At 37.8% G+C, this 13,257-nt stretch overlaps 1 protein-coding gene across 2 annotated transcripts in view; it reads left to right on the forward strand.

Moving 5' to 3' along the window:
- Positions 1-13,257, forward strand: part of NFKB1 (nuclear factor kappa B subunit 1) — a 287,360-nt gene that overhangs the window by 176,531 nt on the left and 97,572 nt on the right. For both annotated transcript variants that reach the window (XM_053703496.1, XM_053703495.1), the window contains exon 11: positions 3,632-3,770. In XM_053703496.1, coding sequence (XP_053559471.1) covers positions 3,632-3,770 — 139 coding nt within the window. The remainder of the gene's footprint in view (positions 1-3,631; positions 3,771-13,257) is intronic.

The following is a 13,257-nucleotide window of genomic DNA, read 5'->3' on the forward strand; positions in this document are numbered from 1 at the left end:
TTAAACTTAGTTCTTAACGTTTTACAGGGTGTTCCGTTTGAACCCCTTCATTCCATTGATATAAAGATGTTATCTTGGAAAGTTCTGTTTTTAATGGCTATTTCCTCGGCTCGAAGAGTCTCTGAGTTATCAGCCTTACATTGTGATTCCCCTTATCTGATTTTTCACTCAGACAAGGTAGTTCTGCGTACTAAACCTGGGTTCTTACCTAAGGTAGTTACTAACAGGAACATCAATCAAGAGATTGTTGTCCCATCCTTGTGTCCAAATCCTTCTTCAAAGAAGGAACGTCTTTTACACAATCTGGATGTAGTTCGTGCCCTCAAGTTCTACTTGCAGGCAACTAAGGATTTTCGCCAAACTTCTTCCTTGTTTGTCGTTTACTCTGGACAGAGGAGAGGTCAAAAAGCTTCTGCTACCTCTCTCTCTTTTTGGCTTCGTAGCATAATACGTTTAGCCTATGAGACTGCTGGACAGCAGCCTCCTGAAAGAATTACAGCTCACTCCACTAGAGCTGTGGCTTCCACTTGGGCCTTTAAGAATGAGGCCTCTGTTGAACAGATTTGCAAGGCTGCAACTTGGTCTTCACTTCATACTTTTTCCAAATTTTACAAATTTGACACTTTTGCTTCTTCGGAGGCTATTTTTGGGAGAAAGGTTCTTCAGGCAGTGGTTCCTTCTGTATAATGAGCCTGCCTTTCCCTCCCGTCATCCGTGTACTTTTGCTTTGGTATTGGTATCCCAGAAGTAATGATGACCCGTGGACTGATCACACATAACAGAAGAAAACATAATTTATGCTTACCTGATAAATTCCTTTCTTCTGTTGTGTGATCAGTCCACGGCCCGCCCTGTTTTAAGGCAGGTAAATATCTTTTAAATTATACTCCAGTCACCACTTCACCCTTGGTTACTCCTTTCTCGTTGATTCTTGGTCGAATGACTGGGACTGACGTAGAGGGGAGGAGCTATATGCAGCTCTGCTGGGTGAATCCTCTTGCATTTCCTGTTGGGGAGGAGTTATATCCCAGAAGTAATGATGACCCGTGGACTGATCACACAACAGAAGAAAGGAATTTATCAGGTAAGCATAAATTATGTTTTTTGTTAATTTATTACTGTATGTTGCATTATTTAAGTTATGGTATAACATTTTTTTTTTTTTTTTAAATACTGCCAATAAGGTGTTTCACATTGGCTAAACATATGCAAAGGGGGGTGGTTTAGTGGGTGTGGGCGGTCTAGTGAGTGGACCAAAAGTGGCGAGAGGCGAGCCCTGTTTGTATGTATGGATGTGTGTATATATATATATATATGTATGTATGTGTATATATATATATATATATATATATATATATATACAGGGAGTGCAGAATTATTAGGCAAATGAGTATTTTGACCACATCATCCTCTTTATGCATGTTGTCTTACTCCAAGCTGTATAGGCTCGAAAGCCTACTACCAATTAAGCATATTAGGTGATGTGCATCTCTGTAATGAGAAGGGGTGTGGTCTAATGACATCAACACCCTATATCAGGTGTGCATAATTATTAGGCAACTTCCTTTCCTTTGGCAAAATGGGTCAAAAGAAGGACTTGACAGGCTCAGAAAAGTCAAAAATAGTGAGATATCTTGCAGAGGGATGCAGCACTCTTAAAATTGTAAAGCTTCTGAAGCGTGATCATTGAACAATCAAGCGTTTCATTCAAAATAGTCAACAGGGTCGCAAGAAGCATGTGGAAAAACCAAGGCGCAAAATAACTGCCCATGAACTGAGAAAAGTCAAGCGTGCAGCTGCCAAGATGCCACTTGCCACCAGTTTGGCCATATTTCAGAGCTGCAACATCACTGGAGTGCCCAAAAGCACAAGGTGTGCAATACTCAGAGACATGGCCAAGGTAAGAAAGGCTGAAAGACGACCACCACTGAACAAGACACACAAGCTGAAACATCAAGACTGGGCCAAGAAATATCTCAAGACTGATTTTTCTAAGGTTTTATGGACTGATGAAATGAGAGTGAGTCTTGATGGGCCAGATGGATGGGCCCGTGGCTGGATTGGTAAAGGGCAGAGAGCTCCAGTCCGACTCAGACGCCAGCAAGGTGGAGGTGGAGTATTGGTTTGGGCTGGTATCATCAAAGATGAGCTTGTGGGGCCTTTTCGGGTTGAGGATGGAGTCAAGCTCTCCCAGTCCTACTGCCAGTTTCTGGAAGACACCTTCTTCAAGCAGTGGTACAGGAAGAAGTCTGCATCCTTCAAGAAAAACATGATTTTCATGCAGGACAATGCTCCATCACACGCGTCCAAGTACTCCACAGCGTGGCTGGCAAGAAAGGGTATAAAAGAAGAAAATCTAATGACATGGCCTCCTTGTTCACCTGATCTGAACCCCATTGAGAACCTGTGGTCCATCATCAAATGTGAGATTTACAAGGAGGGAAAACAGTACACCTCTCTGAACAGTGTCTGGGAGGCTGTGGTTGCTGCTGCACGCAATGTTGATGGTGAACAGATCAAAACACTGACAGAATCCATGGATGGCAGGCTTTTGAGTGTCCTTGCAAAGAAAGGTGGCTATATTGGTCACTGATTTGTTTTTGAATGTCAGAAATGTATATTTGTGAATGTTGAGATGTTATATTGGTTTCACTGGTAAAAATAAATAATTGAAATGGGTATATAGTTGTTTTTTGTTAAGTTGCCTAATAATTATGCACAGTAATAGTCACCTGCACACACGGATATCCCCCTAAAATAGCTATAACTAAAAACAAACTAAAAACTACTTCCAAAACTATTCAGCTTTGATATTAATGAGTTTTTTGGGTTCATTGAGAACATGGTTGTTGTTCAATAATAAAATTAATCCTCAAAAATACAACTTGCCTAATAATTCTGCACTCCCTGTATATATACAGTATATATGTGTGTGTGTGTGTATATATATATATATATATATATATATATATATATATATATATATATATATACTGTATATATATATATGTATGTGTGTGTTTCTTGGTGCACTTTATTTTGTTTTAAGTGTGTTAATAAAAAAAATTTGGCCATTTATACCAGTGTTCTCCTCTCTCTCTCTCTCTCTCTCTCTCTCTCTCTCACTCATTCCCTCACTCTCACACTCTCTCACTCACTCTGTCTCTCTCTTTCTCTCTCTCTAATGCTCTCTTTCTCTCCTCTCTCTCTCTCTCATCTCTCTCTCTCCTTTCTCTCCCCTCTCTCTCCTCTCTCTCTCCTCTCTCTCTCCTCTCTCTCTCTTTCTTTCTCTCTTTCTTTCTCTCTCTCCTTCTCTCTCATTCTCTTCTCTCTGTATCTCCTATATTTTTGATCTGACTCCTAGATTTTGAAAATATTTGTTGACCACTGATGTATTCACATTCACAAAATGCAAACAGGATTTTGTTGTGGTAGTTATTTGGTCAACTAAGTTTTTGGTCAACTAAGTTCTGAAAGATAGCAAAAAGTGTCTTGCATGAAACAAAAAAATTCACTCAACCATGCTAAGTGAGAAGGTTCCTAATATTTGTGGAATACTTAATAAAAAGTTTGATTATTCAATGACAGTTGTACATGTATAAAACCCACTGTAATATTTTTTTTCTTTCAGTTTGCCATTGTCTTTAAAACACCAAAATACAGAGATATTAATATTACAAAGGCAGCATCTGTGTGTGTTCAACTTCGGAGAAAATCAGATTATGAAACCAGTGAACCTAAACCATTTCTTTATTACCCAGAAGTAAAAGGTAAGTGAAGTGTTCATAACTCATATTTCCATCCTATTTAATGATTTAGTTCAGTGAAATCATTCAACAGCAAGGTTAGCCCTTCCTTTAGGCTCATGAACAAAGCCAGGTCTACTCAAGAGAAAAACAATTATGTTCTCCTGTAAAAAAATTTGAGTTCAAAGCAGTACAAAGGTGAAGATGTTACACCAACAGAATAGGGGTAGCATCTACTATTTACTGCGTTGAAGAAATCTGTGTTTTCTTCACTCACAGTAGACGCTTCTTCACTAGTTAAAGATTACCTGAGCCAGCCAATACAATAACTGTGTGGGAAAAGAGTAAAAAAAGAAGAGAGAAATTAAAAAATAAAGAAATTAACCTGCAAGAGGAAAAATATGTATACAAAACAATATAAGGATTTTGTGACCAAAACCTGAGTCATCGTTAGACACCTTAATCTCCTGCCTATAGTGTTTAATGAAAAAATACATCTAGCTAATGTTGACTTTATCGGATGCAGTCAATTCCCATGTCTTTGTGGGTTAACCGATAACGTATTCGTCATTTTTCATCTTTTAGTATGAGATGAGTAGATCATCAGGTATTTCATACAATTCAGGGGTTTTGCATTTATAACTGTGTGACATAGATAGATGTGCCTTACCTATGATTGTGCCTAATACGGAAAAAACAAACAAATGGTACACAACTAAATATTTTACAGCCAACTGTAGAACCTCACACTTTTTAGTAATAAACCTGGTAACCGTGCTTAGATGAAAAGGTAAAAAACAACACTTGATTGCATTATTCATTAAATCACGTTGAAATCCCAAAAATAAAGAAGAAGCATATCCAGGACAGGGTCACAACCCTAATCTATCGTATGTGTTTCTTGCGTGTTCAGTGAACAAGTGCCATGCCAGCATGAAACACGCGGCCTGCTGCCATAGCTTGAATAGTGCAATACAGTTTTTGAACGTAAACTAATCACTGTTGCCTGATTTATTACAAAGATGTGTGTGATGATCTACAGTTTGTACTAATTGTACAAATACTAGAACTTACTGGATCAATTTTATCTAAGGACAAAACTCCATAGTATACTCACTCTGTACTTTGTAACCCATTCATGATTTTTTAGTAGTAGTGGCAAACATATACTATTATTATTATTATTATCATTTATTTGTATAGCGCAGCCAAATTCCGTAGTGCTGGGTACAATGATAGGGGTATACAACGACAAAGATTTGTGATACAATACAAAACATAACAAGACTAAACAAATCTAGCACAGGAGGAAGAGGGCCCTGCTCCGGAGAGCTCACAGTCTATAGGTTTAGGGTGCAGAGACATAAGGTTGGGGTAGCTTGTTACATTGGTTGTATTTGCAGCAGTGAGTCAGGCAGTTCATGTACATGTATTAGCTTGGTTCGGATGAGGGATGAAGGAGAGATGGTAAGCCTCTCTGAATAGGTGGGTTTTCAAGGAGCATCTGAAGCTATACAAGGTTGGAGACAGTCTGACCCCCTTTATAGGGTCCAATAATGCAGAACTGGTAACTACAAAACTTAATCTTGCCTACTATCATCACTTGGAACTGCACCATGCCTATGCAAACATTGTGCTTCTTTATCTGACACATAACTGATAAATGTTTTGTACCCCGCCTTTGGACCAAACACAGTAAAATTCTTCAGAATTAATGAGAAATAAGCAAACTCTGAATTATCCACAAATGGGTTCTACGCTAAACATACACTTGACAATTTTACACGGTATTAATCATTTTCAGATCTCCTTCAGTAAACAGTGATCTCTAGCATTAAAATCCTATAGGGCTACTGATATTATTTCTTGGGTATACTATTTATTTCTACAAAAGTGATTGCTTTGAAAAAGTTCCCCAAGTTACTGTATTTTAAAAAACTCTAGCCTCTCTCATGGAGTATTTAGACCTGGCCTAAAAGGCAAACTCCTTATTCCTTAGGCATGGGAATCCATAGGTCACAATTTGCAAGTTGTTGGTCTGCCTTTAAAGGGACACTGAACCCAATTTTTTTTCTTTTGTGATTCAGATAGAGCATGACATTTTAAGCAACTTTCTAATTTACTCCTATTATCAAATGTTCTTCATTCTCTTGGTATCTTTATTTGAAATGCAAGAATGTAAGTTTAGATGCCGACCAATTTTTAGTGAACAACCTGGGTTATTCTTGCTGATTGGTGGATAAATTCATCCACCAAAAAAAGTGCTGTCCAGAGGTCTGAACCCCAAAAAAGCTTAGATGCCTTCTTTTTCAAATAAAGATAGCAAGAGAACGAAGAAAAATTGACAATAGGAGTCAATTAGAAAGTTGCTTAAAACTGCATGCTATATCTAAATCACAGAAGAAAAAATTTGGGTTCAGTGTACCTTTAAGCTCTATGTTTGATCTTGGAGCAAACTAACGCCTAGATTTAGAGTTCTGCATTAGCCGTCCAAACCAGCGTTAGGGGGTCCTAACGCTGGTTTTGGCCGACCACTGGTATTTAGAGTTAGTCAGGAAAGGGTCTAACGCTCACTTTCCAGCCGCGACTTTTCCATACCGCAGATCCCCTTACATCAATTGCGTATCCTATCTTTTCAATGGGATCTTCCTAACGCCGGTATTTAGAGTCTTGGCTGAAGTGAGCGTTAGAACTCTAATGACAAAACTCCAGCCGCAGAAAAAAGTCAGGAGTTAAGAGCTTTATGGGCTAACGCCGGTTCATAAAGCTCTTAACTACTGTGCTCTAAAGTACACTAACACCCATAAACTACCTAGGTACCCCTAAACCGAGGCCCCCCACATCGCCGCCACTATAAATACATTTTTTAACCCCTATTCTTCCGACTGTACACCGCCGCAACCTACATTATCCCTATGTACCCCTATTATGCGGCCCCTAACATCGCCGACACCTACATAATATTTATTAACTCTAATCTGCCCCCCCCCCCCAACGTCGCCGCTACCTACCTACACTTATTAACCCCTAATCTGCCAACCGGACCTCGCCGCCACTATAATAAATGTATTAACCCCTAAACCACCTCACTCCCGCCTCAAAAACCCTATAATAAATAGTATTAACCCCTAATCTGCCCTCCCTAACATCGCCGACGCCTAACTTCAAGTATTAACCCCTAATTTGCCGACCGGACCTCACCGCTACTATAATAAATGTATTAACCCCTAAAGCTAAGTCTAACCCTAACCCCCCCCCCCAAGTTAAATATAATTTAAATCTAACGAAATAAAATAAATCTTATTAAATAAATTATTCCTATTTAAAGCTAAATACTTACCTGTAAAATAAACCCTAATATAGCTACAATATAACTAATCATTACATTGTAGCTATTTTAGGATTAATATTTATTTTACAGGCAACTTTGTATTTATTTTAACCTGGTACAATAGCTATTAAATAGTTAATAACTATTTAATAGCTACCTAGTTAAAATAATTACAAAATTACCAGTAAAATAAATCCTAACCTAAGTTACAATTAAACCTAACACTACACTATCAATAAATTAATTAAATAAACTACCTACAATTATCTACAATTAAATCAACTAAACTAAATTACAAAAAAACAAACACTAAATTACAAAAAAAAAAAAAAGATTACAAGAATTTTAAACTAATTACACCTACTCTAAGCCCCCTAAAAAAATAACAAAGCCCCCCCAAAATAAAAAAATGCCCTACCCTATTCTAAAATAAAAAGATTACAGCTCTTTTACCTTACCAGCTATTAAAAGGGCCTTTTGCGGGGCATGCCCCAAAGAATTCAGCACTTTTGCCTGTAAAAAAACATACAATACCCCCCCCCCAACATTACAACCCACCACCCACATACCCCTAATCTAACCCAAACCCCCCTTAAAAAACCTAACACTAAGCCCATGAAGATCTCCCTACCTTATCTTCACCACGCCAGGTATTACCGATCCATCCAGAAGAGGCTCCGAAGTCTTCATCCTATCCGGCAAGAAGAGGTCCAGAAGAGGCTCCGAAGTCTTCATCCTATCCGTGCAGAAGAGGACATCCGGACCGGCAAACACCTTCATCCAAGCGGCATCTTCTATCTTCATCCATCCGACGAGGAGCGGCTCCATCTTCAAGACCTCCGGCGCGGAACATCCTCTTCTCCCGACGACTAGACGAATGAAGGTTCCTTTAAGGATTCTATCAGCCAATCGGAATTAAGGTAGGAAAAATCTGATTGAATCAGCCAATCAGATTCAAGTTCAATCCGATTGGCTGATTGGATCAGCCAATCAGATTGAGCTTGCATTCTATTGGCTGATCGGAACAGCCAATAGAATGCGAGCTCAATCTGATTGGCTGATTGGATCAGCCAATCCGATTGAACTTGAATCTGATTGGCTGATTCAATCAGCCAATCAGATTTTTCCTACCTTAATTCCGATTGGCGGATAGAATCCTATCAGCCAATCGGAATTCGAGGGACGCCATCTTGGATGACGTCCCTTAAAGGAACCTTCATTCGTCGTCTAGTCATCGGGAGAAGAGGATGTTCCGCGCTGGAGGTCTTGAAGATGGAGCCGCTCCTCGTCGGATGGATGAAGATAGAAGATGCCGCTTCGATGAAGATGTTTGCCGGTCCGGATGTCCTCTTCTTGCCGGATAGGATGAAGACTTCGGAGCCTCTTCTGGACCTCTTCTTGCCGGATAGGATGAAGACTTCGGACCCTCTTGTGGACGGATCGGTGATACCCGGCGTGGTGAAGATAAGGTAGGGAGATCTTCAGGGGCTTAGTGTTAGGTTTTTTAAGGGGGGTTTGGGTTAGATTAGGGGTATGTGGATGGTGGGTTGTAATGTTGGGGGGGGTATTGTATGTTTTTTTACAGGCAAAAGAGCTGAATTCTTTGGGGCATGCCCCGCAAAAGGCCCTTTTAAGGGCTGGTAAGGTAAAAGAGCTGTAATATTTTTATTTTAGAATAGGGTAGGGCATTTTTTTATTTTGGGGGGCTTTGTTATTTTTTTAGGTGGCTTAGAGTAGGTGTAATTAGTTTAAAATTCTTGTAATCTTTTTTTGTTGTAATTTAGTGTTTGTTTTTGTAATTTAGTGTTTGTTTTTTGTAATTTAGTTTAGTTGATTTAATTGTAGATAATTGTAGGTAGTTTATTTAATTAATTTATTGATAGTGTAGTGTTAGGTTTAATTGTAACTTAGGTTAGGATTTATTTTACTGCTAATTTTGTAATTATTTTAACTAGGTAGCTATTAAATAGTTATTAACTATTTAATAGCTATTGTACCTGGTTAAAATAAATACAAAGTTGCCTGTAAAATAAATATTAATCCTAAAATAACTACAATGTAATTATTATTTATATTGTAGCTATATTAGGGTTTATTTTACAGGTAAGTATTTAGCTTTAAATAGGATTTTTTTTTTTAATAAGATATAATTTATTTCGTTAGAATAAAATTATATTTAACTTAGGGGGGTTAGGGTTAGACTTAGCTTTAGGGGTTAATACATTTATTATAGTAGCGGCGAAGTCCGGTTGGCAGATTAGGCGTTAATACTTGAAGTTAGGTGTCGGCGATGTTAGGGAGGGCAGATTAGGGGTTAATACTATTTATTATAGGGTTTTTGAGGCGGGAGTGAGGCGGTTTTGGGGGTAATACATTTATTATAGTAGCGGCGAGGTCCGGTCGGCAGATTAGGGGTTAATAAGTGTAGGTAGGTAGCGGCGACGTTGGGGGGGGCAAATTAGGGGTTAATAAATATAATATAGGTGTCGGCGATGTTAGGGGCAGCAGATTAGGGGTACATAGCTATAATGTAGGTGGCGGCGGTGTCCGGAGCGGCAGATTAGGGGTTAATAGTATAATGCAGGGGTCAGCGATAGCGGGGGCGGCAGATTAGGGGTTAATAAGTGTAAGATTAGGGGTGTTTAGACTCGGGGTACATGTTAGGGTGTTAGGTGCAGACTTAGGAAGTGTTTCCCCATAGGAAACAATGGGGCTGCATTAGGAGCTGAACACTGCTTTTTTGCAGGTGTTAGGTTTTTTTTCAGCTCAAACTGCCCCATTGTTTCCTATGGGGGAATCATGCACGAGCACGTTTTTGAAGTTGGCCGCGTCCGTAAGCAATGCTGGTATTGAGAGTTGAAGTGGCGGTAAATATGCCTGTACTCTCCCTTTTTGGAGCCTAACGCAGCCCTTCAGAGAACTCTAAATACCAGCGTTGTTTAAAAGGTGCGGGGGGGAAAAAACACACGTAGTTAACGCACAACTTCTAGCGCAAAACTCTAAATCTAGGCGTAAGTTAGTTCAGCATTTAAAGGGACAGTCAACACCAGAATTGTTGTTGTTTTAAAAGATAGATAATCCCTTAATTACCAATTCCCCAGTTCTGCATAACCAGCACAGTTATAATTATACACGTTTTACCTCTGTAATTACCTTGTATCTAAGCCTCAGCAGACTGCCCCCTTATTTAAGTTCTTTTGACAGACTTGCATTTTAGCCAATCAGAGCTGTCTCCATGGTAAATTAACGTGCATGAGCTCAATGTTATCTATATGAAAAACGTGAACTAATGCCCTCTAGTGCTGAAAAACTATCAAAATGCATTTAGATTAGAGGCGGCCTTCAAGGTCTAAAAAAATTAGCATATGAACCTCCTAGGTTTAGCTTTCAACTAAGAATACCAAGAGAACAAAGCAAAATTTGTGATACAAGTAAATTGGAAAGTTGTTTAAAATTACATGCCCTATTTGAAACATGAAAAGGTTTTTTGGACTTGACTGTCCCTTTAAGTACTATTGAAAGAGCAGTGAGTCCAGAGACACTCTAAGAAGGAAAGAGTTTTGTATGTCCAGACTTTTAGTCTCTCTCTTATTTACCCCATCTAAAAATCTGTCTTGTGATTCTTAGGAAACTACGAATCCCATGTTATGTCTTTATACTATTCTGATTGATCAGAAGCACTATTGTTTGAATAAGTCAAGCCATCCAAATTACAAATATGGTGTAACCTAAAATTTGGATTTGATAAAGCATGAAAAATTAAAAGACACCGATTTTTCAAAGACTTTTAACAATATTTTCAGAAGTTTCCATACACCTACATGAAAGAAAATCTACTTGATTAATGCAAAAATAAAATATGGTGGCTAATGTATTCAATATCGATGATCACTTCCTAATGTAGGTGTTTTCACTTAATCAATCAATAATACCAGTTTCATTTTGAGTTAATGTTATAAATAATTTATTTTTTTGTAAGTCGAAATGGTTAATTGCAATCATAAGTGAACATGTTAGTGACTGTATTGTGTGCACATTTTGAACAATATTTTTATTTTGTTTATTATTGTATGAAAGGAGCAAGAGTAGAAATTTTAAAAGCTGTGCAAACAGCTAAACTGGCTAAAGCGGATTTTCAAGTGGTCAAAGCTGTTTTAAATTTAAGATGGATAAGCTGACTTTAAGGTCATAGGTCTTGACTTCCAATCTATTAGAGTTTTTCGTGTGTCATTTTTACTTCCTTTCGTACAGTATTTCAGTTTATTTGAAGCACCCCTGAAACAACTAAATTCAAATACATATAGGCCAAGATGCAGCGCAAAAATATTGGTGTTATTGTGCCTTAATATAGTTTGATTTAGATATTTGAGAGTTGGTGAGTTAATCTCTCACATAATAGACATCTGTGGGAGCGTCCTTAAATACTCGTGTCCACTAGTTCTCAAGTTTTAAACCAATAGTGTGTTAAACCTTTACTGTGGAGTTTTTTACTTGGTTTTATACAATAGCATATCATTGAATTTAAGTATAAAATATTTTAGTACAAATCGTACCTTCCCCCTTCTAATGTGATTACTTATTGCCTTTGCGCCCTCCATTAAAAGTATAAGAAACGTTAAAAAATGTCAGCCGCGTTAAGATTCTTTGGTTAACCTTCTTTACCATCCACTTGCAATACCAGATTGTGCACCATTCTTAGTGTGGGACTGAGCACAAGAAAACGTGCCCTCTTTAAATTGTGCCCCACCTGTAATCTAGCCCAAAATGTAGTATAGCATTTTATTATTGCACCATTGGTTGCATGTAACCTGCTAACAGGTTAAACACATAGTTGGTTCCAGAGGAGCAATTTACTAAAGAACCCTAAAAAACACAGCTGTTGAGCTAGTTACAAGAGACATATGTACATAGCCACCATTTATCAGCTGGCTCTCATTAGTGCATTAATGCTCAGTAACCTACTTAAGTAGGATTTTCAACAATGGATACCAAGAGAATAAAATACATTTGATAATAGAAGTTTAAATCATCTGAATTTCAAATACAGAGTAAATTGACAAAACTAGATTACCCCAGGCTTTTCAAGGAGGGGGGTTCTGTAAACCTGCAAGGAAGTGAGATGTACAAGGTTGACATAAAAGTAAGATATGGCGGCTTATTAATACAACATTGGTTATTGCTGCGCAGTTTGTTTAAATGCATTTTTTTTCCCTTAACCAATAATATTAATTAAAGATGTAAAAATGAACTTAATGTTGTGTTATTTTATAATTAACCATTTTAAAATATCTAAATTCTTACTTTCAATCACTAAGCAACATTATTATTATTGAAAAGTCCACAAATGTTCAGATAGCTGCTGAAAATGTGTTTTCTAATAAGATAGAAAATGGTGTTCAGTTTTCTCAATGCTGTGTATTCAGGAAGTTTGCATAATGCAGCGTTTTCTAATGGTTAGGAATAGCCTTGAATTAGAAAACCCTCTGAAATCACTTCAATCATCTCTTTGTAATAGAACGTGTCTCATTAGACCCCTAGACTACGAGTTTGAGCGTTCGCATTGCCTGGAAGCCTTGCGTTCAGGAGATACGAAAAAAAATTGTGGAAAGAGATCCACAAAGAAATACACAAATAGCACTCATGAGTCAAAAAAGATAATAAGTGTGAATATTAATAAAAAGTCACAAAATCATGTGTCAAATGGGATTAAGTACTCTTAACACTATTATAAAATATAACTTTTATTGGGTGAAAATATATATTTGTACTGTAAAAATAACAGTCCCCATAGACCACAATGTAAAGGCATTTTCAGGGTCTCTTTTTGCTTTCTTTTTTTTCTTTTCAAACACCCCACATTCCCTTACTTTAACCCCTTATAACTGCTGTGTGCAGGAGTATTAACCAGCCACATGTAATGGCTGTTTATTTAATGTGCGCCCGTAAACAGGCAAATTTGCCCCATTACGGGTGCACATTAAAATAGTGCCCCACTTGTAATCTAGCCCTGTGTGTTTGATTCAAGATACTTTGACTACATACGTTCTATTGAGGCTGCCATGTGAGCTAAGTTTAGTTTTGTCTTTTGAAAGAACCAATTTTTTTTTCTTCCCATAATTAGTGGTTCAGTTCAATTAATTTATTCTCACTTTTGTGTTTCATTAAGGGTGAGTTCCAATC

Source organism: Bombina bombina, chromosome 2, assembly GCF_027579735.1.
Source record: "Bombina bombina isolate aBomBom1 chromosome 2, aBomBom1.pri, whole genome shotgun sequence".
Classification (NCBI taxonomy): domain Eukaryota; kingdom Metazoa; phylum Chordata; class Amphibia; order Anura; family Bombinatoridae; genus Bombina; species Bombina bombina.